Raw genomic sequence first — 27,816 nt, 5'->3', positions numbered from 1 at the left:
CTTACCGGTTGTCCTGGAGAGCCTGGGGAGCCTCTTGAGCCAATCAACCCCCGAGGTCCCTGGGAGACACGGAAGGCACTATCACCATCACTGTCACCTCACTTAGGAGCATCTCTATCTAGATTCAAGCGGCCCCAGCCGCCCCCACACTCACACACTGGCAGTGCCAGAAAAAGACAAAGAAAGAGGTTAAAGTAGGGATTGAGAATCTTGGCATTGCTCTGGAAAGCTAGGATCATAGAATCACGGAAAAGGCCTTAGAAATTGTCTAGTCCCTCTTCTCTCCCAGTACAACGAGTATGGGCGATGTGTCTCAGGGTCCAGGATACTCACTGGCTCCCCAGCTTGGCCCCTGGGCCCTGGAGGCCCCTCTGAGCCCTGTAAATAAATAAATGGATGAATAAATGAGTAAATAAGTAGATAAGTAAGTGAATGGATAAATAAGTAAACAAACAAATGATCCATGAAGATGGGAAGTGGTACCTGGAAGACTCCCTGAAGCAGTGCGGTAAAACCCCCTCCTGTATACAGATCTCATCTCTAGCACCTACGCGATGGCCCCAGGCCATGAGTCCTGTCTGACTAGCGATAAATTACCCACCTCCCCCCTGCCTCCAGACAAGCCATCTAACCTTGGCTCGCCCCATATCCAACTCCCAACCTCCCTCCTCCATCTTACCTTCTTACCATCCTCCCCAGGGGGCCCCGGCTGCCCAACATGGCCAACATCTCCCTGGGGAAAGAATAAGAGAGAACTGGCATAGGAAGCACATTGGAAGGCAAATAATTCTCCAGGCAGAAGCAAGCTATTGAGACACTCACTCTGTGGCCTTTCTCCCCTGGCAGCCCTGGTAGGCCATCAAAACCCCGGTCACCCTGTTCAGAGAGATATGAGTTGAGCTTTGAACTCTGGGACACTCCACACTGCCTTTCTCTGTGGCTGCCAAATCCCCTTCCCCTACCTTAGGTCCAGTATCCCCAGGGAGGCCCCGTGGTCCATCTGCTCCAGAGCGACCCTGTGGCCAGGAGGGAGAGAGGGGACAGAAAGATGAGGAGACTCGGTGCTCCTTCCCATACCCTTGACTATCCTCCTGTCACAGTGGCTGAACTGGAGTGGCAAAAGGGAGGAGTGGCTGCTTCTAGATCTCTGCTATGCTCTCATTTTATTTGGGTGACCAGACAAAAATGAAAGAGAAGATTCTTGGGGTACAGTGCTGCAGGTCACTGATCGTCCTTTGGTCATGCCACATTTCCAGAAAACAATGGCAGTGCCATGTGAAGGTCAGTGGAAATTCTAGATCCTTTACCTGTTTTCCTTCTTTTCCAGGAGGCCCAGGTAAGCCCTGTAGACCTCTAGGACCCTGCAGGAGAAACAGAAAGAATAGAGGTAGGAAATTCTATCATGTTTCAACTTTGACCCTGACCCCTGGGAGGATGAAGAGGGGGATTAGTGAACACAGAGGCCCTAGCTACCTCCCGCAATCTTTCCTCCAAACTAGCTCATTCCTGTGCCCTGAACCATGGAAAAGATGCCCCTCATCTGGGTCATCATTGGTCAGATAACAATACCCCCAAAAACCTCACCTGTGGTCCTGCTATCCCTGTTTCTCCTTTCAAACCTGGATATCCAGGGAGACCCTGAACAAAGGCAGAAAGTTAGAAGAGTGAGTGAGCAGAAAGAAGTGACCCGCCCTGGGGTGACACAGGAACTGATCTTCCTCACTCATTTTCTCTCTGTCTTCTACAAGCCTCCTCTCTACCCTCAAACTCCTCCCCAGCCCTGCCCCACTTACAGGTCCTGCCATCAACTCACCAAGGGTCCAGCTCGACCTGTAAGCCCCACAGGGCCAGGAGGACCTTGCATGGAGAGCTGAAGAAACAGGGAGAGATATTAATATATCTCCAAGATCCTTTTCATGATCCCCTCAGACAAAGGCCACCTTTCCCCCCGGAGTAGAGAGAACTACTATCCAAAGTCCCTCCTCAGCCTCCCAAGGCTGGAAGGAGATGCAGAAGGGACATGTCCCCATTAGCTCATGATGAACCACAGCAACTGCTCCATTGTCATGTCACCCCATTACCTTCTCCAGTCATATTACCCCCATGAATGCCTAATTATCCACCTTTACCCTCTCCAACCCACTAAGGTCACTCATTTAGCCTAGTTTAATTTCTTTGAGCCCCCATTAGCTCCACAAAAGCTTCCTTATCTTTTCTACAACCTCTTGAACCCTCATTCTTCCCATAAGCCTCTCACCTGGGCTTGTTGTAGCACTGCTTGTGCCTGTGCCTGTTGGAATGAGCTTGGGGGACCCTTGAGGAACTCACCCCCAAACTGAAACTGGGGAGATAGAAATGGTGAATAAGGGAGAGACCAAAGAGAGACAGCCTTCCCTCAAATCCATAGGTCAAGATCCTGTCATAAACACATACATGGCGGGGAGAATGGAAGGGGAAATAAGGGAGTCCAAGGAGGGACAACCCATTCACAGATTCCCCATCACCATAGCAGTGTTAGAGAACAAGGTAAAACTGGCAAATGGAGAGCCAGTCCACCAAAGGTCAGAACCTCCTTCTGTACATACACTTGGGGAGAAAGGGACAGATGGGCTATGGAGGGACATTCATCCATAAATAAGGATCCCCCAGACGCACAATGGGGGAAGGTGAGGTAGAACCAACCATGGAGAAGCATCACCCATTGAAATATATTAGAGCCCATGTACGCAGTGGGAAGGAAGGCAGAGTTGCACCATGGAGGGGCAGTCTCTCCTCTATAGATTAAGGTCCCTTCCTGTAACCACATATACTAGTGAATGTGGGAGATATAGGCCCCCTCCCCTCTCAGAGCCCCTTTTTGTCCCATTCCCCTTCCCAACTCACAGGCATCATAATCACAGTTCCAGGGAGGCCTCGGATACCATCCACTCCAGGGACACCGGGACGACCAGGAGGTCCCTGACATAGAAACAGGAGATGAAAAGCCATGTCTATTCAAAGAGATTACACAGAGTTCAAGATAGAATGGTATGGGGAACACAGAAAGAGAAAAGGATCAAACAGAAGCAAAGAGTCACATTGGTTGAGGTATATTGGAAAAGGTCTTAGAGGTCATGCAGTCCAGTCCCTGAACTTTATAGATGAGAAAAATGGGGCTTAACAAACTGAAATGACTTGTCCAAGATCACACAGGTACTAACTGGGCAGAACCATAATTCAGACTGAAATCTTCTAATTCTCTGAGTCAGAACTTCTTCCCAGGCTTATTCCCCTTTGGTGTGAGAGATTCCAAATCTCTACCTCCCCCCAGTCTCTGAAGTGTCCCCCAAACCTCATCTCTCCCACCATGCTTGGACTGCTTACCCTTTCACCTGGGTCCCCAGGGAAGCCAGGTGGACCAGGAGGGCCTGAAGGACCAACTATTCCCTGTGAGAAGAGAAAAGGAGTCAACATGGAAGAGATTGTCTGGGGTTGAGACTTATCCCACCTTCAGTGATTCCTATAGTGACCCCCTTACACTGACATTTCCCACTGATTATCCATCATTGACCTCCATCACTGACCCCTTTTTAAAAGAAATTATTTTTATTTTCAGTTGCAAATTCTCTCCCTCCTTCTACACCTTCCCCCACCATTGAAAGTCAAGAAACAGGAAACCCATTGTACATATTAAAGTCAAGCAAAACCTTTTTCCAACTGACTCCTCCCTCCCCCTATCTGAGCCCCATCACTGCCCCATTTTCATGACTCCTCACCAGCTTTCTCCTACAATGACCACCATAACGGTCTCTCTTTCGCCACCAGCACTGAGCCTCAATAATCCCCCTAGACTCCTTTCAATCATTTCCTCCACCAAACTCTACTAACTTTCAATTCAAAGACAATCCTTCCCCCCAACTAATTCTCCTCCAGCCTACTCTCTGACTATCTGGTGCTGGATTGAGAAGAATGGATGTCAATCTGGAGATGATTACTAAAGCTCATTCTGGAACCAGGAACTGGGAAGGTAAGATAGCCAAAGGAAAGGGAGAGACAGAAAGGGTTGGGATGTTAATGCTCACCAAAGGCCCTGGAAGTCCTGGGGGTCCCTCAAACTGTTGGCCCTGTGACAGAAACACAAATATGATCCCAAAGCCAGTCACAGCACCCATCCCCCACATCTCTACAAGGAAGGGGGGGCTGAATGCTACCCCACGCCTTGTATTTACTGTCTCCCACTCACCAGTTCAATCACTGCTGGTTCCCCTTTCTGACCTTTTTCACCAGCATCCTGGGGTACAGTGGAAGGGGGAGGGAAGAGGGCAATACAAAGATTCAGAATCCCCCACAAACCCCAACCAATCCCTCTTCCCTGTTAGATAAAGTATCAACCCTTTGGTTCCACCATGCTGTCCCCTAGTTAGGGGTCCTGTGTCCCAGGCTCTTAATATTCCCAGAGCAACTTGGGAAGCAGAGTTCCCCCAGAGTTCCCTATCCACCATTCCACTAAGTCTCCCCCAAAGACCCATCAGCTAGAATTTTTCAGCCCACTAAAGTTTTCCATTCTCCCACTGCTTCCCATTCTCCTATCTCCTAGAATCCTCAACCTCTCCGGAGCCCTTCATTTCCCCCAAATTTCCAATTCTTCCATAGTTTCCTATTCCTGGAGTGGGGGTACTTCATTCTTCAGAGATAGTCTCATCTTCTCAGACCCTCCTGCTACTCAGAGGTCATCTCTTAGCACCCTTCATCCCCCCAGTCTCCTAGACTTCAGAGCCTATTTTTCTAGAGTCCTGTATCTTCCCCAAATCTCTTATTTCCCAGAGACCTCCCCCAAACTCACAGGAAATATGTACATCTGGGTCTCTGAGGCACGCTCAGCTGGCCCATAGATGGGGTTCCTGGTATAGTTTCCCCACTCCTCATCCCTGCCCTCTCTTGGCTCAGGGAGCTGATATGTAGCTTCAGAGGACACTGGTTTGTTTCCAGGGTCCTGGGAAAAAGTCACATGGGTTAGGAGGTATAGACACATCATTCTTCCTTCTGAGCCCAAATAATCACCTTCCATCCCTCTCTTCCTCCCTCCTTCACTCCTGCCCCTAAGGTCCTGTCTGCCCTCCCCCATTCTTCCATCTCAGATTCTGGCCTTACCTTATAGCTGGTAACACTGAGACTGATGGCCACTGTGGATGTGATGACCGTGACATTTGGGGGGGCAGTTGAGGCCACGGTCTCTGTCTCAGAGGCGAGAGGTAGAGTGTCCACCTCAGGAATGTGAGTGGTGGTCTGAGAGAGAGAGAATGGATCAACACATCTTAGGGACCTGAGGCTGCAGGGTCTGGGCAGAGGAACAGGAAGATGCACAAACATGACATAACACAGGAACTGAGCACAGGCCAAGGAACAATCGAGCAAAGATTGTAGGGGAAAGTGCAGATCTTAGATTCTGCAGCCACTCAGAATGAGCCCAGCGGTCTGTGCTTATGGGGAAAGGAGACTCCAGCAAGATGTGATCTTCGATCAGGGAGGGATACATTTATATAAGAAGAGAAAGAATAAGGAATTGTAGGATAGGTAACAACAAGGACAAAGGTAAGAGTTTGCCTAGCTAGAGAAGAAGGAAGGGATAGGACGGGAATTCTGGGAGGTACACTAGGGTCCTAGTGGAGACCTCGAATGCCAGCCCTGAGGACAGTGGGGTTTGTCAGCCATAGAGTCAGTATCAGCCCTAAGGGCCAGGTGTCTGGGAGTCAGAGACAGGACGTTTCCTCTGGCCCCAGAATAGCATTCAGTGGTCAATCCTGCCCAGTCTGGCCAGAGCAAGGGTGTGGGGGTGGGGGACCAGGATCAGACATTTCCCCACAATTCCCTGGGGCCCCAGGCAGCTGCTGGAAGAATTAGGTCAACAGAGAGAAAAGGGGGGGGGGGGAGATAAGGAGATAGATCCTGGGCAAAAGGTCAGGACTAAGGAGAGTAGGGGGAGAATTTAAAAGGCCTGAGAGGGCCCAGGAAGGACTCCAGCTATTCCCCATATCCTAGGGGCACCAGCAGTGACCCTAAAAACCTCTCACTAGCTGTATCTCTCTCCCACCCTCAATCCCTTCTTAATGACCACCAGACTTCATTAATGAAAATTAGAGATGCACGGGACTGGTCTTGGGAAGCTTGGAAGTGGGGTGGGGAAGACCTTACCCGGCCCTCTGGTGAGGTTGAGATTACATCCGGCTTCTCAGAGTCCTTGCTTTTCTTCTTGCCCTTGCCCTTGCGGCCCTTGCGGCCCTTTCCCTTCCCTTTCCCCTTCCCCTTCCTTTGGGGAGGAGCGGTATCTGGCTCAACCTGGATAGAAGGTATTGTGCTCAGGGCCCAGAAGATGCTCTCCAAAACTCAAATTTGATCTCATACACTTACTAGCTGTGCCCTTGCAAGCAGCCCTTCTCTAGGTTGGGAACCCAAGGATCCTGATCACATAGGATCCTGGACTGTGAGCTAGTTATTAAGGGTCAGCCTACCCCAAGGTGAGTGATCTAAAATCACTTGCCCCAGGGCAGGGGTCATCCATTCCATGCCAATAAGTCAGGGATCACCCATTCTATGATAGGAGAATTATTTACTCCATGTCAGGGTATGTAAAGTCATAGGATCATAGATTTAAAGCTGGAAGGGACTTTACAGGTCAAGTCAAACTCCTTTGTTTTACAAGTGAGGAAACTGAAGCCAAGAGTCATTGGGCCTTAGTTAGCTTAATAACTTGGGTTATTATCCTGAGACAGGATTTAAACTCAGGTCTTCCTGATTCCAAATACAGTAAGTACTCTATCCAAAACGCCATCTAGCTCCATCAAAGTCATTTTTGTTGTGGCAAATGCAAAGGTTTGCTTACCCCTGTGGCTGGGGTGGTTGGGGTGGTGGGGGAGACGCAGCTGGGCAGCAGGTTTTCACAGGCCCTAAAGGCAGCCTGAGCATCTTGCAAGATCATAAGCTCCTGGATATCCCCCTGCAGAGAGTAAAAGAAAGGGAGGTAGGTGGCTCTGAGGAATCAGGAACTGGAATCATCCTTGCTCTCTCCCAGCTCTCTTACTAGCACTTGCTTTGAAAGTTAGCCACCACCCCACCCCACCTCACCCCCCTGACTATTCTTCTCTCTCATATAGGGTAAGGCTGGGAAAAAGTAGTATCAGGTCCCCAGTTCCAACCAAAGTAGACAGGGGTGGGGGTGTAGGCTCCTTGGGAACAACTCTAGGAACAGCTGGGGTTGACTCAGACTCTATGTATCACTCCCAAGCCCCCATAGGTTGAGTGTGTGTGTGTGTTGGGATGGGGGGCGGAAATTGAGTTAGGGAGAGAGGGAATGGAATGAGTCTTCTGGCCCATCCCATCCCATTCCATGAAGTTGTGGGAACCAGGGGCCTCTGTGGAAGGACCTGGTCCTCCTCCCCCACCCCCCATCCTAACTCAATCACACATATTCAGTTTGGACCCAGCTTTTGAGTAAAGTTCATACTTCTCCTAGGCTCAGGATGCCTCTCTCCTGATACCCTCTCTCCCCTTCTCACAAAATGTTTTCAGGGAGAGAGAGGTCTCACTGATATGTTCCAACACAAGTGCTGTGCCCTCCATACATCAGGCCCTCAGAGCCAGAGAGTCCCCAACATCTTCGGAATTCAGGGTTCCCTTTTGGGACTTACAAATGAAATATCCTCCAATACCATGTCTCTGAAACTGCCTAGAAATTCCTCTTCCCAGAGACCTTTCTCCAAGAAACTCTTGCAGATCAAGTACTTTAAAAACCCACAATTCCCTCCAATGTTCTCCAGGGATTCCCACCTTCCCTCCCTCCCCCCTCCCCCTTCAGAAGCTAATTCCTCCCCAGGCCATTTCATCAACCTTACACAAAGACCCCACCAACACCAACTCCATTCCCCTTAGATATCCTCCAGAGATCCCCACTTTCTGAGATCCCCAAAAGACTCTCTAAGACATAGCCAGAGTCCTCTGATGCCCAGAGAAAGTCACACTCAGAGTCCAGTCAGTGTTTTCCCAGAAAAAAAAATCTAGATTCTTACTAGAGGTGAGCGCTAGGTGGAAAAGTGGATAGACTATTGGTTCTGGAGTCAGAAAGATCTGAATTCAAATTTGATCTCAGACACTTACTAGCTGTGCCTCCCCCCCAAAAAAATCCAAAATAGACTCTCACTAGAGTTCTTCCAGATACTGTCATCCAAGACCTTTCTAGAGAGTTTCCCAGAGAGCCCCCTTGTATCACCCACATTCCTCAACAGCCCTAACTCCCCAGAACCAAAGGAGAAAATGGCGAAAAGGGGGAGGTAGAGAGGAGACTACTGGGAAGATGAAGGACATGAACACCACAGACACAGGAAGGGGGTTGCTTCCATAGCCTCACACTCTGGAATCCACCCTGACCCCCTCTCCATCAATAGTGTTGAACACACAACATCCCAATCTCACACCATTATTATCTCACAGCAGTCTCCAGAAGGATGTCTCACCCTAGCCCCACCCCACCCACTTCTTTATTCTGAACTCTTAGTTCCCAGCTCTGAGGCCTGGAGCAAGAATGAGGGGTGCAGAATGGGGGGGTGGAGCTGTGATCTGGGAGAAGCCAAGAAAAAAGGAGCCCCGAGCTCTCCCTAGAAGAAGAGTGGCGACTGTTCTTCAGCCTGGTTTTCTGTTTTGTCCTAGCATTGGGTGGATTAGGGCCCCAAGGGTCAGGCTCTCCCTTAGGTCTGTCTGCATATTCTACATCCTCCCCACCTCCATTTTTCTCCACCTACAGATTGTCATTGCCCTCCAGGTTCCCTCCCCTCCAAGGGCTCTATCCCCACCTGGAAAGCCTCTTCTCCAGGGTCCTGTGTCCCCAGCATAATAAGCCCAGCTGTGCTGACAGGGGTCAATCTCTGCCATCCCCAGCTCACTGGGGGCTGTGGTTCACAGTCAGCTATCAGGGTTACTGTCCCCATGTCCACACTGACTGCCACACGGTGCCACCTGGAGGGAAAATGATGTAGAGGTGGGAAATGCTGCTGATACCTCTTTTCTCTAACTCCAGCCCATCAGCCTGAGGTGAACTGATCCGAGCTCCAGATGCACTCACCTGCCATCCATGAGGTCAACTGTTGTGGGAAGCAGACTGGGGCTGGGGGGGTCAGACAGGAGCTGAGTTGGCCGCCCCACTCCTAGCCCCAGTTGCCTCACTCCCCTTTCATCATAAATGGATAGGAGAACAGCCTGACCAGATGAATAGCCCCTCAGGGTGGCCAGCAGTGTAAAGTTCTCTGGAAAGTGACCATCTGGGACAGTGGGAGAAGATAACTCAGACTGTGCCTCCCCAGGTGGCCTTGACTATTTCTCCACACATCCTCCCCGCTCCCCTTTCCAGGTCTTACCTGGCCAAAGTTGCCCTGTGGGGACACTGAGCTGGCTGGAGTTTCCCACCCAGAATGCTCGATCTCCTTCTGGGGACCTTTGGGGGCAGAATCCTAGTACTTCAGGGACCTTGGCTTTGCCTCCCTTGACTCCCAATGCCTGAAGCACATCTACAGGATCAGCTGGAAGAACAAACCACAAGGTCACAGGTGCTGGGGTGGGACAGGGATTGAGACAGCCTAACTCTCCCCACATATTGGTCTTGTGTTGGGCAGCTGATGTTTGGGAAGGGAGGAACCAGGATTAGGAGTTTGGGAGGCAGGACCTGGGCCTGGGACACCTTTTCTCTGCTCCTACCACCCCCACCCCCAGCTGTTCCATCCTGTTAGGTCTTTGGCTCCAGTCTTTTTTTACTTGGTCTTTGGTGAGAAAAAAACTGACCTAGTTTTAGGATGAATCAAAAGTTCCTGGCCTGAGCCCCAGAGCCTGACTGTCTTTTCTCCCCCAGTCCCAGCCCAGGGCCTCTGGGCCTTACAACTCTCACCCCTGCTCCAAGTCAGGCTGAAATCTCAACTCTGGCCTCTCCTCTCCCCCTCGGGTCCTCAGCTCTCTTACTTGCTCTGCTTCCTGATTTTTTCCAGAGAAACAAGGGGAGGGAGGCCCAAGGGAAAACATATATGCAGAGAATGTACGTTCTAGAAGGTTTGTTCTTATTGAAGTGTCCCCCCTGCACATACACACACAGAGGCAAGCTGGCAGCAGGAAGAGGCCAGATGTGGAGCAAATGACCCCCCCCCCCTTGCCCTGTCCACAGAGTCATCTCCCATCAGGGAGCGGGTGTTGGGGGAAGCTTAATGACCATCCTTCCCCAGCTCCTCAAAGTAACATAGGTACAGGACGGAGGGAGGGCAAGGGACAGGTGTGGGGGGAAATATGATTATGGAGGGCCTTATGTAAATCAGCCCCCACCCTGGGAAAAACCAAGTAGTCCAGGCACAGAGGCTAAATGAATCCAGATGGGTCCCTCCCTTTGCTGCAGAGCAGCACTGAGGAAGAGCAGGGGGCTTCCCCTGGGCCCCCCCCCCACCCAACCTCCTGTCCTACTGACCTTCTGACCCAAGATTCTTGGCAGAATCAGGATTTCCACAGAATCTGCCATGATCTCATTCCAATCTCCCAGTCCTGCTGACTTCACCAAAGTGGAGGCAGGATTCCACGTTCCCCGCCCCCCCCAATGAAGGGAGAAGATTAAGTGAGGGAGGAGTTTTCCTTGGACCCTCAGAGCTTCCCCTCCCCTAACTATAGATCTTTCTTTGGTAAATTCCACATAGGACAATCTACTCTTCCCCTTTCTTGGGATTCTCATAAATTGTCTCTCCCTGTGTGTATTTGTGTTTATTTTTGCCTTTTTTTTTTTTAACTGATTCTGAATTTCACAGCCTGGTACATAACTGGACTGTCAGAAAATAGGCTCTGGATTAGAGCCTGTTCTGACTCCTGCCCTTCAGTGTGTGAGAGAAGGATTTGGAGGGAAAAGAGTTAGTGTTAGGGGTCCCTTAGGGGGTAAAGGTTGAAGCAGGGTCTGGCCCGACTGCAGGCATGGGCAGTCACTGGCCCATAGTAAGGGAAGAAATCTAAGTGGTGATCTGGCTACTCTCCCTCATCAGCTTTCCCACAACCATTCTACCTAACCCTGCCCCCCCCCCCCCATCTTTGGAGTGGGAGTGCTAGGGAGCAAATGCTTCTGAGTTGCTAATTCTACCAATTCTTGGCATTTGTAAATTCTTGCTAACACCTAAACCAAATTCCTCCTACTTCTATTTCAGGTTCTTCCCCTTGGATGACTTCTCTAAAACTTATGGCAGAATCTGCTGCTCTCTTTAGTCTTGGAGTTAGCTCATTCCTTCCCTTTTCCCTAGGCCAGAGTGACCAAAGACAAGAGGCCTTTAGTCCTGAAGGATGGGGGCGGAGTTGGCATCAATGACCTCTCTCCTCTCCCCCATTCCAACTCTCTGACAAGCTAGGGCCTAGGAAAAGAATGAAAGGGGTCTGGGATAGTTACAGAGCTCAAGGTCTTCTTTATGGACGCTGAAATACTAATATGGATTAGCTGTGGGGAGCAAAGGGACTTCCAATCACAGATGTGGGAGAAGGGCTGTAGCCTTTCCAGAAGCGATCAGGACAGAGTACTTCAGAGTCACCTCCCCCTGAAGAAAGCCTGTTCTAAGGAAAAGAATGGGGTCTCCTTCCCCTGGGGGTGGAGAGGCCCCCCCCCCCCCAAAGCCAGATATGCACAGCTGCCTATGCGTCACACTCGCTGATGACTCACTCAGCCCAGGCCTAGGGCCACCCCAGGGGATGCTGAGAAATTAAAAAGGAAAAACACTTTTAAACTGGGTCGCAGCTGGTGGGGGAGGAGAGGATATTTGCCCTGTCCAACCCAGCCCCCGAACCCAAGCCCGCCCCTCCCCTTCTCCCTGGGTCCTGTCCATGGTGCTGAGCTGAGCAGCCTCAGGGACCGCCCAGGGCTCCTGTGTAGTAGCAAGCAGGCGGGGGAGCTAGGCTAGGGACTCGGGCTAGTAGGCAGGATACCCGTAGTCAAGGGAAACAAACGAGATTGGAGTTCGGAGAGAAAGGTGGACACATGGACAAAAACCATTCTAGGGTAGGAAGGATGACATGGGAGGCAGTTAGACCTCCAGGGGGCGCCATCATCTTCCCCTTTTACTCTCCTCCCCCAAAGCCAAGGGATGGGCAGAAGCTAAAGCTGGGAAGGATTTTGATAAATCCTCCCAGCTAAATTTCTCCTGCAAATACGCCCTTCCCACATCACCACTACCACATGCACACAATGATACAATAAAAATAACAGATTTATGCAACATAATTACACGCAATTACACATGTGACAACTCAGTCGCACAATCTCAGTTGTGTAGTTCAGTTATTTCAGTCATGTTCGATTCTTCCTGACCTCATGGGGTTTCCTTGGCAAAGATACTGGAGTGATTTGCCATTTCCTTCTCCAGATTTTTTTTTACAAATGAGGAAACTGAGGCAAACAGGGTTAAATGAATTGCCCAGGATTACAGTGTCTGAGACCAGATTTGAACTCAGATCTTAATACAATCACTGATACACAATCATTGTCTCACACTCTTCAATGCAGAGAATCACACATACACACACATTTATCACATACATAATCATTATATCATACCCTCAGGCACATTTGCATCCAACTGCCAGAGCACACACAGAATAATTCACACCCACCATTCAAACAATACTAGCCTCACACACAAACATGCAATCATACTCAAGACACTTGAGCGCTCTCACAGTGCTACACAATGCTAAAAGCACACAGTGCTGTGTGTGACAATCACAACCACAGACACGGATATACAACCAGAATCACACAATTCAAACATTATCGTACACACAGACTGACAAATCACGACTATTACCATAACGTAGTGATGCAGTCACACACACACTAACACACGATCACCCAGTTACTATCTTACTTCAAACTGATAGTCGCAAACCACTCAGAACTCTAATAATGGCGATGACATGACAGCTATTATACACATAATTAATTGCGCTCTATGGGCACAGAATGACACACTGCAATTCATTATCTATCTCACGCAATCACATCCTCATTCCCCCCCCCCCCCCCCAGCCCCAGCCCCACCCAGGCATTGGGAAAAATTCTGGGATTCCCTTCTTTCCCTCTTCAGCACTTGGTGTGGAGAAGAGGGAGGGTGGGGAGGGGGACGGTTTTTTGACTTAGGAAATCCATTCACCCTTACGAGCCCCAAGGGCCCCACTTACCTATTCTCCCTTGGGGCAGTTGTATCAGGGAAGTAAGGATGAGGAAGAGGTCTGCCCAGGACCTGGACCTGCCCCATTCTCGGCTACCGGTCCTAGTCCTCATCCTCAACTCCAGCCGGCCCCGGCCCCGGGCGCAGCTGTGTGCCGCTATCACCCGCTGAAGGGGACAGGGGGAGACTCCTCGCTACCAGCTGGGACAGGTGGGAGAGGTGGGGGGAGGGGACCCTTCCCGCGGGGCTCCCACTTCGAACTTAAGACAACTTCTACAGACTTCTGAGCAGAAACTTGCCGGAGCCCCCGCCCCCTTTGGTTCCGTCTTGTCCCCACCCCACCCCAGCTCCCGGGCCCAGCCTGAGCCGGGCCGGGCAGGGCGGGGCCGGGCGAGGCGGGGCGGGGGCGTGCTCTCTGGGAACTCTCCCTGAAGGGAAAGAGGAGTTGGGAAAATTTTGTCCAAAGACCTAATTGGCCGATTTTAGGGAGGCTGGAGCCGGGCACCGACGCTCACGGAGGGTTTGGAGCTGGGGCAAGGTTATTCCAACTCCAGCCTCCCTCCATCCTTGAGAAGGTGAGGGAGGATTACTCAGAGTAATTAGCACCTTCCGCCGCCCCGGCCCAGCCCAGGGCAGGTTTCGGCACATGTGTGTCTGTGTCTGTGTCTGTTTCTCGGTCCACGTGTGTGCTTGCGTGCGCACCTGCGCGTTTAAATCCCTCCAGGACCCTTGAGTCTGGGCTTGGGGATCCCCTGGGGCTGGTCATGCTCTGAACATAAGCCCACACATAAGCTTCCCAGTGGAAGTACCAAAAGACCTGGCCGAAGGGAAGAGGGCCAGCCCCTTGGGACGAGAGAGGCGGAGTGGGGAATCCCTGCTCCATTTCCAGGCAGAAGAAGCCCGGACAACGAGGGAGGGGTTAACCCCTCCTTTGCTGGCTCTCTCTTAAAAAACAAAACAACACAACCCAGCATTTTTGTGTGCAGAGGTGGAGACGGAGGGGGGTGAGTCTAGCCCGAAGTCGGGGTGGTAGAAGATGGGGGTGGGATTCCAACATCCCTGATACTGCTCACCACTACTCACCATCAGTAATAATACTTATGAGACCTCTGGGGCCTCTTCTGAGCGAGCAGCAAAAAACGTTTCCAGACTCAGTATATCATATTGTCGAATTGTGACCCTATTAGGGGTTTTCTTGGTAAAGATAACTGGAGTGGTTTGCCACTCCACCTCATTTTAGGCAAATGGGGTCAAATGACTTGCCCAGGGTCACTCGATTAGTGCCTGAAGTCAGATTTGAACTCAGAAAGATGAATTGCCCTGACTTCAGCACCAGCACTCTAACCACTTGGCCACCTAACTGCCCTCAGGAATTCATACCAGGCCAGTAACTTCTTATATCTAACCTCAATCTCCATATATAGGCTTCCAGCTCATTCCTTCTCTCCTCTCTCTGTCTCTGCCTCTATCTAGCTCTCTGTTTCTCTCTCTTTTTCTCTATCTCTCTCTCACTCCCTCTCCCTTTCCTATGCTGGTTCTCTATACTTGAGCCTTTCTCAGTCCAAAGTCCAGTGTCCCTCCTTCCAGTGGATTAGGGGTCCCAGAAATAGAGGTTTCTGCCTGACTCCCTGAATGAGGTCTGTGATGTAGAGAAACTGGGGATGGGAATGTCTCCCAAAGCTCTCAATTCTTAGGATGGTATAAGATGTGTAGGGCCCTTAAGAGAGGAAAAGGACATTAGGAGTGTTCTAGTCTTAGCACTTAAATTTTATAAGCAGGAAAAAACTGAGGCCCAGAATATTGAGATCTACCCAAAGTCACACTGATAGCAAACAGCAGAGTCAAGTTTCATACTCAGAGCCTCCTGATGCCAAAGTCAAGAGTCCTTTCTACTCTACCACACTGTCATGTACATTCCAATTGTCCCCCAGTTTCTCCTTTAGGTTCACGGGTTCCCTGTGCTTAGTGGTTGGGAGGTGTGGTTGGTTTTTCTCCTCCTTCCTGTCTTCTCTATCTCCCTACCTGTCCTCTTCCTTACACATTCTTAAGCCTTTGGTTCATTATGTTATCCTGCGGCGCAGGGATCATGTGATCTTGGAAGGAAGGGGGGGAGTTCAGGCATGACCAGACAAACAAGGATGATCACATGACTCAGAGGTCAGACATGGCAAGAGCTTTGGGCCCAGAAGGACACCCCAGGACTGTCCTGATCACTGGCTGCTCTTCAGGAATTGGTCTACATCTGGCGGTAAAGTTGGCCCAGGACCCTCAGCAGAGATACCATGGTAAGCAGGGGAAAGGGATGGGTTTGGGACCCCTTCTCCTGAAAGATGGAGCCCCCAGTTTTAGTGGGGGTGGAAGACTGAGACACACATGATAACTCATACATATGTACAGATGTACAAAAAGAGTCAGATGTACAGAAATACACAGACAACATAGAACCAGATACACAGGCATAGAAATAAAATTCAATTCAGTTTTTAGTGATACGGATGCAGACATGTTGACACAGATACAAAGATTCATCGGCACAGATAGACACATTGACAAAGCCATTTTACACTGACTCTCTGTCTTCCTTTGTGATTACTTCTCTCCAATCCATTTTGTCAACATTTTCCTAGGAAATAAAGATGAAGGAACTGCCTTTCACCCCAGGCTTGAAGAACCCTCATTTCCACTCCTTATCTTCAGTTGTCTCCTCTTTCCTGCTTTCCCTCCCTCCTCGCTCCTTTTAGGATTATGCCTCCAAGACTAAGCCTCTTATATAAGTATAACCTTGGACATAGTCCTTCATACATCTGTGGAGGGAGGATCTGGGACCTTTGCAGTCCAAATCTAGGTAGCCTTCTCCATTACTCCTACTAGATCTGGTGATCCCACAAATGATCCCACAGTCCCTGGCTCCCCAACCGACCTTGCCCTCTTCCCCCTGCACACAAATCATTAGGACCCAAAGGAATCAAGGGTTGATGTGAGCAAAGGAGCTATTACTCAAGAGAAGTCTTTTGGAGAATGGGGAGAGGGGGAGGTTACGACTTGAGGCCCCAGTTGAATTTCTGCCAAATTGGATAGAGCCTCCTCCCCTCTCCTCCAGCATCAAGTTAACCTTACACAGTAGTTACACAGACTCTTACAAGAGAGGCAGATTAGTGTAGTGGATAATGCACTGGGTTAAGAGTCAAAAAGATATGAGTTCAAATCCAGCCTCAGACATTTATTAACTGTGTGACTCTGGGCAAGTCACCCAACCTCTCTGTGCCTCAGTTTCCTCCCCTGTAAAGTAGGGGGCTACTGCTAAGGTGCCTTCTAGCTATGTATCTATGAACCAGAAGAGGCATTAGATATAATCTTGTCTAATCCCCATGTAAAATTTAATTTCCTCCAAAACAGACCCAGAAAGTATTCATCTGACCTTCACTTGAAGACCATCAATGACAGGGAACTCACTACCTTACCTCCCAAGACAGCTCATTCCTTTTTTACATAGCTTTAACCATAGGGAAGATTTTCCTTATTCTGAACCAGAATCTGCCTTCCTGTCATGTATGTACCTTCCATTCTCAGATTCTAGTTCTACATGTTCATAGACATGTAGTACACATAACACACATGTATTAAGCTCCAATTATGTGTACACAGATACATAGATATACACTTGTATACATGAATGTTCATGCACACTAAACCACAATGGACAAGGCAATTGTTCCATAGCAACTGGGGGAGGAAGGGGCCAGGAGACTGTGTTGCTCCCCTACTCTCAGTGCAGTGCTCTTGGCCAGTGTAGTGATTGCCACCATGAGGGACTTGGGGAAGAAGGAGAAACTGGAGGCTGCAGCTGGTGAAGCTCTGGGCCGGACATTGACTGTGGCACAGATGGACGTCTGCAGTGAGGAATCCGTGTCTGCCTGCTTAAGCAACATTGAAGGCGGGTCTTTGGATGTGCTAGGTGAGACAGACCTTCTTTAACCTGGCTTATATAAGGAGTCAGACAGTCCTCCTCCAGCCCAGGCAAAGGGGGGTTGTGAGGTGAGAGGACTCTAGCCTTCACCCTCCATAGTAGAAAGATGAAAATATGGCTATTACTCACTATCTGTGTGATCTGGGGCAAATCATCTCCTCTCTTTTGGCCTCAGTTTCTCCATCTGAACAATGAGGGTGTTAGATTAGAGGCTTTTAAAATTCAATTTTATTTTATTTCCAGTTCTGAATTTTCTCTCTTCCATTTCCCCTGCCCATTGGGAAAGCAAGAAAAACAAAACCCTTTATAAATATGTATCATCAAGCAAAACAAATTCCCACATTAGCCATTTCCAAAATATATATACTTCAGTCTTTGCTGTGAGTCCATCACCTTTCTGTTTGGGATATATAGTATGTTTTGTCATGAGTTCTCTGGAATTTTGATTGATTCCATTGTGTTGTAGATCAAGGGTTCTTAACTTGGAATCCAAGGACACCCCCCTTCAAGGAATCTATGGATAGATTTCTGAGGGTTCAGGAATTTGGATCAGAAAAAAATGATGTAATCCTGTGTATTTTGTGCATTTAAAAATGTGATTGTGAAAGGGAGTTCATAGGCTTCACCAGACTAACTGCTCAAGGGGTCCATGATGTGAAAAAAGGTGAAGAAACTCTGGGCTAGATGGACCATGAGGCCTTCTAGCTCAAAGTCATAGTATCCTGCCATCTTCTTAGAGCCATAGACTAGGAGTCAGAAGGCCTGCCACTGAGAAGCTGTGTGATCTTGGACAAATAATTTTCCTTCTCTTGGCCTCACTTTCCTCTCCAGTAAAATGAGAGTGTTGGCCTAGTTGGTCTTGGCTCTTTCTTAAGTTCCTATGATTCCTCTGCCTCCTTTGCCACCCCCAGGGAGCAGTTACACCTTCCCCAAGTCTTTGCTCAGTCCCTCCCACTTAGACCAAGATAACCAGGATCTCTTCTTTAGTTTCAGATTGGGATGGGGAGAGTGGTAGGGGCTGGGTCTGGAGCTGGAGCTGTCCATGGAGAGGGAGAGGGGCTAGGGTTCATCCTCAGCCATCCTCAGTGTCTCCCCTCCCTACTCCCTCCAGTGAACAATGCAGGTTTGGGCCTTGTAGGGCCCCTGGAGGGCCTCAACATGGCAGACATCAGGAAAGTCTTTGAAACCAACTTCTTTGGGGCAGTCCAGCTGATCAAGGCTGTGTTGCCCAGCATGAAGCAGAGACGTAGGGGCCATATTGTGGTGGTCAGCAGTGTCATGGGATTGCAGGGTAAGACTCCTTTCCCCACCTCTGGGATTCTCCATGTTGGGTCCTGTTCCTAAGTAGGAAGATAGTCCCACTCAGATTCATCCACTTAATATCCTTCTTTTTACCCTGAAAGGAAGGATCTGGCCCCACTAACCCCGCCCCGCCCATCTCTTCCTTCTATCACATCCCACCCCAGGAACCTTACCTACCTAAGGGTCCCTAATTCTGAGGGAAGAAATTGAGGTCCACTTAGATACTCCCAGTGCAGGGGCAGGATTGGGGTGTGGGCTCCCTTAGATACGCATAGAACCTGGATCCACTCCCACACTGACACGCCTGCTTTTCCAGGTGTCATATTCAATGATGTCTACTCAGCCTCCAAGTTTGCAATGGAGGGGTTCTGTGAGAGTCTGGCTGTGCAGCTTCTGCGGTTCAATATCTTGTGAGATGGGGATGGAACTCAGGGTGGAACATTCTGGGGATCTGAACACTGAGTGGGAGACCTTAGGGGAGAGAGGAAGAGGAGCTGTACCCTGAGAAGGGGAGGAGCCGGCCCTGAAGGGGACCTGTGGGGGAGGATCTCAGGGGATCCTGAGAGGACAGGAGGGGCTTAGCTATGAGAGGATAGGAAGGTCTGGGCTCTGGGGGCAGGGGATTGTGGGAGAGAGGCCTATGGTCTGAGAGGATGTCCTTACGGGGGAGTGGGTCTTGGGCTCTGAGTGGGGAGAGGGCCTAGACTCTAAGGGGATGGGTCTGAGGTGAGAAGAGTCCTTGAAAAATCTTTGTGGATAGTCCTTGACTATAGTGTCCTCTAGGGGCCTCTACTTCACTGAATTGATAACCCACAATTAGACTCTCAAGACTAGTCCTGGGGGCAGTCAGTCATTGAAGAAAGGCTTTATGGGAGTCCAAAGAAGTCTTAGGCCTTCATTCCTCCTCAGTGTGTCCTTAGTGGAACCAGGGCCAGTGAAAACGGATTTTGAGGTCAAGTTAGAGGCCCAGGTCTCCAAGGCTGGTTTTCCTGGCACTGACCCTGACACCTTGAGTTACTTCCTGGATGTTTACCTCCCAGCATCAAAAGAGATTTTCCAGACCCTGGGCCAGAGCCCTGAGGATGTTGCCCAGGTAAGTGAATGGAAATCTTCATCCCTACCTCTCTTCCTCTCCCAATTTCATCAGTGAAACTGTGGAGCCAAGCATCCCTTGGGATGGGGTTAGTCATACCTTCCACAACAACCTCTCACTCTAACAAGGTCCCTGATCTCCAGTTCCCTCCTTTCCAGCCTCCTCCTTGGGCTTCTGTTTCCATGTCCCCTCTTTCTTGCCTCTTTGGAGGCTCAGGAAGTTTGAGCCTAAAAGTCAAGTCTACTCTTTCCAGGCCATTGCCCAGGTGATTGGTTCAGCACAGCCGTCCCTTCGCTATCAGACCAACGCCCTATACACACCCCTGACTGCCCTGAAGTATGCTGACCCTTCTGGAGACCTCTCTGTCCACACATTCTACCGGCTACTCTTCCGCTGCCAACCCCTTTTCCGGTTCAGCCTCTGTTGTCTGCGCTGCCTCTCTGGGAACTGCCTCCGGCCCAGGGTCACACCCATGTGAAGGGGGTCTCACACATGTTGGGGGGTTCAAAGCCAGGTAAAGAGGACAGTGTTTATAAGGAAGGTCATATGCATGTGAAGAAGTCACAAGTGTTCAGGGATATGAGTGGCCCCCCCCTTCTCAGTCTTTTCAAGAGATGAACCTCGAAATCCTGAGTTCATAATCCCCTTCCTTGGTGGGGGCTTATTCTTGGGCTCTGTCCTTGGTAGAAGCCAGTCCTTTACTCTAGCCTTCCCCCTGCCTACATACTTTACCATGAATTTAGGAACACTTTGAACGTGATTTTGTATTTTATTGGTAGTTTTAATTTTTTCTTCAATTACATATAAAAGCGATTTTTAACATTTGTTTTTTTTTAAATTTTGAGTTCCAAGTTCCTTCCCTCCTCTTTCCCCTCATTGAGAAGACAAAGCAAATTGGATATATGTTACACATGTGCAGTCATGCAAACCACATTTCCATTTTAATCATGTTGTAAAAGAAAATGGACCAAAAAAAAAGAAAAATAAAATTTATAAAAGTATGCTTTGATCTGCATTCAGACTCCATCAGTTCTTTCTCTGGAGGTAGATAGCATTTTTCATCCCGAGCTCTTCAGATTTGTCTTGGATTATTGGATTGCTAAGATTAGCTAAGTCATTCACAATCGATCATCATACAATACTGCTGTTACTGTGTACAATGTTCTCCTCATTCTGTTCATTTCACTTTGCATCAGTTCATGTTAAGCCCAGGTTTTTCTGAGAGCATTCTGCTTGTCATTTACATCACAATCTTATACTACAACTTGTTCAATTCCCCAAATTGATGGGCCTCTCCTCAATTTCCAATTCTTTGCTATAAATACTTGTGTACATATAGATTCTTTTCCTTTTTGTTTTTCATCTCTTTGGGATACAGACGTAGCAGTGGTATTGCTGGGCTAAAGGCTATGCATAGTTTTATAGACTGAATTTGTATTTTATTGATTATATCAGCATCTACACACAATGGAACACATGGTAATCTGTATATGTGGGAGACAAATTATTTATTCATTTTACAGAAAGTGTGTCTGCTTATCTGTCATATTGAGTCATTCAGTGAGAGGACTGAGGATTTTGAGTAGCTTTCAGAAATTAAAAGTCTGGTAGAAGACTGGAGTGAAGGTTTCAACCTTATAACATTGTACATCCAAGCTGATTTCTGTGTTTACATTTCAACACAGCAGGTGGAGAAAATCCTCAGATATGTAGGGGGAAAAGGCTTCAGACACTTTAAAACTCACCCAAATAGTTGTGCTTTTGCAGAAGAAATGATCCAGGTGCTGCTTTTGTGGGAAGACATTTTGAAGAACTCATATGAAAGGTCTTGCTCTTTTGAGATCTTGTTCTTTTGATGCCAGATTTGGAAGATGAACATTATCAGCTCTAAGGTAGAGGATGTCTCCTCTCCACAGGAAGAGCTGTCCTATGTGGACATCAGAGTGGAGAGACAGACAGAGGGGCAGGAGTCCTCCTCTGAGTGTACTCTATCTATGCATATACCACCAGAGCTGAATCTGAGCTTCCTGACCCCTGTCAAACCTGCAAGCACATTACTGAATAGGGATTGCCTGTCTGGTTCTCTGCACAAGCAGTATCTTCTTGGCTCTCAGGTTCTGAGTGCCTTAGGAACAGCCCAGATATCATATTAGCTAGAGCAGAAAGTTTGAAGATTGTCAGAGACAGTTCAAAAGTTTATCAAAATATCTCAGCTCCCACCCCTTTAGGATCCTTATTTCTTTCCCAATTCAAGGGCCCTGAAAGGGTCTGCACCTTCCCATCATAAAGTAAAACATATTTATTGAATGGAATGAATTTTTAAAAATACAACTCTTGAATGACTGGTAACTCATTGCTTCTAGATAGGTCTGTAATCTCAATTTCATGATGAGTGGGGTTACTCCTGCTAAGATCTAAGCTCTTAGCTTTGCCTTTCTGGGGGAACATATGCTCCTAGAGGCTGTACATGGAGGAAGGCTGTCAAGCAACCTTACTATCTAAGAGACAAAGAAAGGAAAACAGACTAATTTTACCATTGCTCCTCAATGCTTACAAGGACAGTACTTATTTCCCAGCCAATCATCAGGTGAAATCTGAGGTCTGATGGCCACCATGGGGGTCTCTCTAAAGTCTTCAACATGTTCCTTTGTTGTTCAGGAACCCAGAAACTCACACTGCAATCTCACAGCCCACTCACGTTGTATCTTCTGATGTGTTTTCCCAGGAATTTTGTCAGTAAAATTTCACACTTACACACACACACACATACACACACACACATATACACAGACACCTACATAGTGACTTCCCCAGCATCAGCCTCCACCTGGCATCCTAGCATCTCTAGCATCTCACTATGGGTCAGTGAGCTGCACTGCCCAGCTCACCTGAAAGGTTGCTTTACCCCACTGATCTCAGGTGCCGTTTGTGGTATTTGTTCCAGGTTCAAAAATTCCTGGGGGTGGCTCTGTTTAGGAATACAGAGGGAGGGATACAGCAGAGACACAGATCCCAGTCTGTTGTGGTTTGGGTACACAGCCAAAGTGTATAGTAGCTAGAGCTCTGGACTTGGAGTTACAAAAGACCTGAATTTGAATCCTGTCTCACTAGCCATTTGACACTGAGAAAGTCATCTCATTTCTCTCGGCCTCAGTTACCTCATCTATACAATGGGTTTTTGTGAGACTCAAGTGAAATAACATGGGAAATATTTTGCAAAGCTTAAAGCACTATAGAAGTGACAGCTAGTATTGTTACTATTATTTCACGTCTCGAGCAGCCCCTGGGTCATCAGCCTCCCTCTCTGGCCCTTTCCTGGCCCTGAAAGAATTTCTCTCTGTTTCTTGGTCTCCCAAATACAGGCTCTGACTGAGTCTTCTCTGTTTCTGACCACTCTCCCTCCACTAAGACTCAGTTTAATGTCCTCCTCTCATTCAAGCTTAACTTTCTCCTCTTCCCCCCTTCCCAGATGTTGTCTGCCTGGTGCCACCCCACTCTACCCTCAACCCTAGCCAAGGCAGATTCCATTCCCCCATGCCTTAATCTCTTAATCTATGGATGGTGGGAGTAAGCAAAGGTTTCCCACTTCCTTCCGAAAGCACACAAATCAGAGCACTTCACCCTCATGGATTCTTGATTGGGACTTCTCATAAGTCTAGGCCAGGGTCAGGGCTGTCCTCTCCCAGAGAAGGCTTGAATTCCTGGGGTGAGGGAGCAGCTTCCAGGGACAGAGTCAGAGATGGGCATCTTGCCTACCACAACCCTCACTTCTGTTCCTCAGATAGGACCACTGCTGAGTTATCTGCTGTAACTGACTGACATCTGCCTTCCATGTCTACGGGACCCTAACCAGGTTCACTCTCACTAAATGTTGCAGAAGTAAAGGAGTAAGGGTATGTGTCCTTCAGGTAGTTAGTCAACAATAAAATAGCTAACATTTATATAGCCCTTACCAGGTGCCAGGCCCTGGGCTAAGGACTTTACAGTTATTATCTCATTTGATCCTCAAAACCATCCTGGGAGGTAGGTGCTATTATTATCCCCATTTTATAGATGGGCAAACTGGGATAAACAGGGTTTAAGCAAATTGCTCAAGGTTCCACAGCTAGTAAATGCCTTAGTCTGGATTTGAACTTAGGTCCTCCTGACTCCAGGCCCGGTGGTCTATCTATTGCACCACTTAGCTGCCCAGAAACCTAGTCCAGATAATGAATCATAAGAGCCTAGAAAAGGTGGTGACTTTGTAAGTGTAAATAAAGTGATATACAAGAGATGGGAAAGTAGAAAATGGAGGATGGCAAATGCCAAAGGTTTAGCACTAGACTGGATATGCAATATGAATAAGGAAGGATGATCCTGAGGTTGGGAGCCTTATGTCTGAAAGGATGGTGGTGTCTTCAACAGCAGCAGGGACATTGGAAAGAGAGCAGGGTTTGGGAGAAAAGCTAATGAATTCTGTTTTAGACAGGTTGAGTTTGAGAGACCTATGGGACATCCAGTTGGATATGTTGTCAAAAGGTAGTTGGTGATGTGGTTCTGGAGCTCAGGAGGGTTATATCTGATAACTGTCTGCCTTGAGATGAGCGATGAACCCATGGAAGCTGATAAGATCACCAAGAGAGATGGCATAGACAGAGAAAAGAAGAGGGTCTGGGAGAGACTCTTTGGGAACCCCATGATTAGTGTTATTGTGTATATATACCCAGAAAGTGTTCTGTGCGTGATAATTGGGGGCACCAAAAAATTGCAGCCCAAATCCCCTTTCATATCACCTTCCTTTTAAGCCTACAGGAATTGTCCCATGAGAGAATTTAATGTCTAAATTGGGCACCACATGGCACTAAACTCAAGGCACCAGCCAAGTGGTCAAATTAGAGGATCTGGGGATAGTGCATGCTCTAAAAAGCCTTCTCCACTCCTCTACTGTATGACTCTGTGTGGATTAACACTGTGTATGGCTTAGTTCAGGCAGAAAAAAATATTAGCTGAAGAATTTGGACCAGATTTCACCTAGGAACTGGAACTTCCCAAGATCCAATCACCCAGCTAGCCCTGGCTACACCAAGAGAGGCCTGGGGGTAGGAAGGGCCAGGGGACAGATATTTCTCCATATGGACTTTGTGATCTGTAGGACTTCCTCAACCCAGTGTCTGAACCCTGACTCTGATGCTTAATACTTGTGCAATCATGAACAAGTTCCTTTCTTCTCTTAAGGTCTCAATTTTCCCAATTGAAAACTAAGGAACTTGAATATCCAAGGACACTTATAGATTTAAATTCTCTGGTTCTAAAAAAATCTCTTGAATTTGTGCTAAATAACTCAGGAATGAAACAGAAAGACATCTGGTAAAGTGAAGTAAAGGGAAGAAGAAGAGTCCAGCACAGAGCCTTGAACATCTTAGATGGTTCATCTGTATCTTTTGAATTGTATTGACCCTTCTAAGTCCTTGGCTGCAGCCTTTTGACTGAGTCCAAGTTTTTACAGGGCAAATTCTTTTATTAAGGGAATTTGTTCCGTGAAGTTTGAATTCAGTCAAAGGGCTACACTTGAGGACCTAGAGGGCCACATTTGGCCTCCAGGCTACAGGTTCCCCACCCTTGGCCTAGCCCATGTTATTGTTGTCTGGTTGTGTTCAACTCTTCATGACCCGTTTTGGGATTTTCTTGACAAAGACAATGAAACACTAACATATTTCCTTCTCTTTTACAGATGAGGAAACTGAGGCAAACAGGGTTAAGTGATTTGCCCAGAGTCACACAGCTAGTAAGCTTCTGAGGCCAGAATTGAACTCACGAAGATGAGTCTTCCTGACTCCAAGTCCAGTGCTCTATCCCCTGGGCCACCTAGAAATCACTTAATAAAACGGATGAATTAGAATATCTTTAAAGTTCCTTCTGGTTCTAAATTCTGATTTGCTCAGATGAGGTGTGACATGTCTCCTGCTAGAGAACCTCAACCATATCTACATCTCCCTGAGAACTGAGAAGTAACAGGATTGAGAGAAACAGAGAAGTACCATCCACACTCCGTCACAACCCATGGCTATCTCCCTACCCCAGCATTCCTTTGCCCTTCTACAAATACCTCTTGTCTAGTTCCCCCCTATATGTAGGCTCCTGGAGTGAGACAATAAGACAAGGGATTTGACTGATGCCAGTGAAATGTGTGTGTTGTGCATCTGGCCAGTGAGTGAGAAATGTGAGTAAGCTTTTGCTCAAATCCTATAGCTCAAAAAGGAGACAAGGCCTTGAGGATGAGAGCACTGGACTCTCCCAGGAGTGGGGGGCAGGGAGGGGAAGGGTGTGCAGACAGCTGTTGCTACTGTGGTTGAGTAGTAGAAATTATCTGTTTCTTCTGTCAGACAGGTGATGGACCCAGGGTGCAAAATCAGACATATGGTTTCAGACAATTGTTTTCATATGTTCTTCAGAGATACATGTTTTTGGACATGGCTCATGTGGCAATTTGCTTAGCTTGACTACTCATTCTTTCTACAAGAATTTTTTCTTTTAAGTTGTCAGCTCTGGGGCAGCTGCGTGGCACAGTGCATATAGTGCCAGGCCAGGAGTCAGGAAAACTTATCTTCCCGAGTCAAAATTTGGCTTCAGACTCTTACTAGCTGTGAGACCCTGGGCAAGTCACATAACCCTGTTTGCCTCCATTTCTTTTATCTGTAAAATGAGCCGGAGAAGAAAATGGCAAACCATTCTAGTATCTTTGCCAAGAAAACTCCAAAAAGGGGTCATGAAGAATTGAACATGACAGAAACAAATAAAAAAAAAAAACCAGAGTTATCAGGGAGAAGGGTGTTGACAAAAATAGAAGGCTGTCAAAAAGGTCAAAAAGAAAAGAGTTGTTGAAGGATTTTTTAAAGTATAAAAGAGAACAGAAGGAATGCCAGAAGGAAACAAAGACAAGTAGGACAGTTTTGAAAGTTACTACTGAATTTATTATATATTTAGAAGGAAAAGCAAATGGTACAAGAACCCATAGTTACAAACACAGAATGAACCTCTTCTCTTCTACTCTGTATGGAAGTGCATATTTTATTTGGTGTTTAAATTTAGAATTTAAAAAAAAATTTAAAAAGAGAAAAGAAAAACTAAGAGTTCCAAAGAGAGGGAGAGATGTGGTCATGAGGGCAGCTTTAGTTAGAGTGTCTAAAAATGCTAAAGCAGAAGTTGGTCGCCCAGGGTCTAAGAAGGTCATAGATTTCTTGCTGGAAGGGATCCAACACTCTCATTTCACTAATGAATAAACTGAGGCAGAGGGAGGATTGTACAGGGGCACCCAGCTACCATCTGAGAAAGGACAGAGGCAAGTCCTCCTGACTCTAAATCCAAGGCTCTCTTCCCTCATTCTATTCAGCTGCCACAAGTTTCTGTGGAATCTGGGAAGCAGCAAGGAGACCCCGAGTGGACTGTGATTTCCTAGGAATCAAGAGAGCTCAGAGAAAGAGGCAGAAAGGGGAAGGAAGGCAGAGACAGGCAAAAAAAATAAAGAGGGAGGGAGGGACAGACAGACACTTTCATATGGCTGTAAGAAAGGTGCTTCCATTAGGTCTGAGAGGGGTGACTGAAGGGACTGTAGGTACTCTATACCCTCTACATGCTTCTGCACCCCCAGAAAATCTGTACAGTTTGTTTGGAAAGGGCAGCAGGAGTGGGGAACCTTCAGCCTTGAGGTCACATGTGTTCTTCTAGGTCCTTGAGTCAGGCCTTTTGACCAAGTCCAAGTTTTACAGAACAAATCCTTTTATTAAGGAGACTTGTTTTGTGAAGTTTGGATTCAGTCAAAGGGCCACCACATGTGACCTCCAGGCTACAGGTTCCCTCCTCCGGTAGGGCAACCACGACTGAACTGGTACTTGGTTTTAACTTCTATCTCTTCCCCCTTCTACCTGTGTCACCACAGGCAAGTTAATTTCATCTCTCTTAGGGGCCTCAGCATGGTCCATCAAATGTTCTTTGAGGTGCTTATTTAACTCTAATTCTTACAATTGTCTTTCTCTGTCCCCTAGTGGGAGAGACCTTCCCTCTGGGCCTCAGTTTTCCCACCTATAAAATGAGGCAGTTCACTAATACTGACTGAGGTCAATTGCATGGTTCCAGGAAACTCCTTGTACTTTACACAGGACAGAGAAAGGACAGCGGGCAGCTAACAGTCAGAGTTGCCTGTGTTGAACATTGTACATTGGCCTCTGAAGTCTTGGCTGCTAGAAAGGTCTTTTCCCTTGGGTGGGATGGGGGAAGGGAAT

General features: G+C 47.9%; 2 protein-coding genes across 6 annotated transcripts in view; one reads left to right on the top strand and one right to left on the bottom strand.

The window, feature by feature from the left end:
• COL5A3 (collagen type V alpha 3 chain) overlaps positions 1–13,775 on the bottom strand; it is a 32,929-nt gene extending 19,154 nt beyond the window's left edge. Inside the window, exons 1-21 of one of the 3 annotated variants that reach the window (XM_072602457.1) lie at positions 13,207–13,775; positions 9,384–9,545; positions 9,092–9,287; positions 8,823–8,985; positions 6,860–6,973; positions 6,172–6,315; positions 5,131–5,265; positions 4,823–4,972; positions 4,223–4,270; positions 4,062–4,103; positions 3,364–3,426; positions 2,884–2,958; positions 2,258–2,341; positions 1,814–1,870; positions 1,585–1,638; positions 1,308–1,361; positions 963–1,016; positions 823–876; positions 680–733; positions 334–378; positions 6–59 (exon numbers count right to left, since the gene is read on the bottom strand). In XM_072602457.1, coding sequence (XP_072458558.1) covers positions 6–59; positions 334–378; positions 680–733; positions 823–876; positions 963–1,016; positions 1,308–1,361; positions 1,585–1,638; positions 1,814–1,870; positions 2,258–2,341; positions 2,884–2,958; positions 3,364–3,426; positions 4,062–4,103; positions 4,223–4,270; positions 4,823–4,972; positions 5,131–5,265; positions 6,172–6,315; positions 6,860–6,973; positions 8,823–8,985; positions 9,092–9,287; positions 9,384–9,545; positions 13,207–13,309 — 1,905 coding nt within the window. In that variant the 5' untranslated portion in view covers positions 13,310–13,775. Of the gene's footprint in view, positions 1–5; positions 60–333; positions 379–679; positions 734–822; positions 877–962; positions 1,017–1,307; positions 1,362–1,584; positions 1,639–1,813; positions 1,871–2,257; positions 2,342–2,883; positions 2,959–3,363; positions 3,427–4,061; positions 4,104–4,222; positions 4,271–4,822; positions 4,973–5,130; positions 5,266–6,171; positions 6,316–6,859; positions 6,974–8,822; positions 8,986–9,091; positions 9,288–9,383; positions 9,546–9,907; positions 10,085–13,206 lie in introns of those variants that run through there. The other 2 variants (XM_072602458.1, XM_072602460.1) reach the window with 2 other exon arrangements.
• Positions 13,776–15,259: 1,484 nt separating this feature from the next.
• On the top strand, positions 15,260–20,559 carry RDH8 (retinol dehydrogenase 8). 3 transcript variants are annotated; one of them, XM_072599455.1, is made up of 6 exons: positions 15,260–15,481; positions 16,990–17,151; positions 18,275–18,454; positions 18,782–18,875; positions 19,375–19,558; positions 19,812–20,559. In XM_072599455.1, exons 1-6 carry the CDS (start codon positions 15,343–15,345, stop codon positions 20,034–20,036), a joined length of 984 nt encoding a protein of 327 aa, XP_072455556.1. In that variant the 5' UTR covers positions 15,260–15,342; the 3' UTR covers positions 20,037–20,559. The 3 variants fall into 3 exon arrangements, with proteins under 3 accessions (XP_072455556.1, XP_072455557.1, XP_072455558.1); XM_072599456.1 differs by having other exon boundaries at positions 16,985–17,151; XM_072599457.1 differs by having other exon boundaries at positions 16,967–17,151.
• The last annotated feature ends 7,257 nt before the right edge of the window (positions 20,560–27,816 follow it).

Source organism: Notamacropus eugenii, chromosome 4 (genome assembly GCF_028372415.1).
Source record: "Notamacropus eugenii isolate mMacEug1 chromosome 4, mMacEug1.pri_v2, whole genome shotgun sequence".
NCBI classification, from domain to species: Eukaryota; Metazoa; Chordata; class Mammalia; order Diprotodontia; family Macropodidae; genus Notamacropus; species Notamacropus eugenii.
The sequence above is the reverse complement of the archived record's forward strand: the minus strand, read 5'-3'. Positions and strand labels throughout refer to the sequence as shown.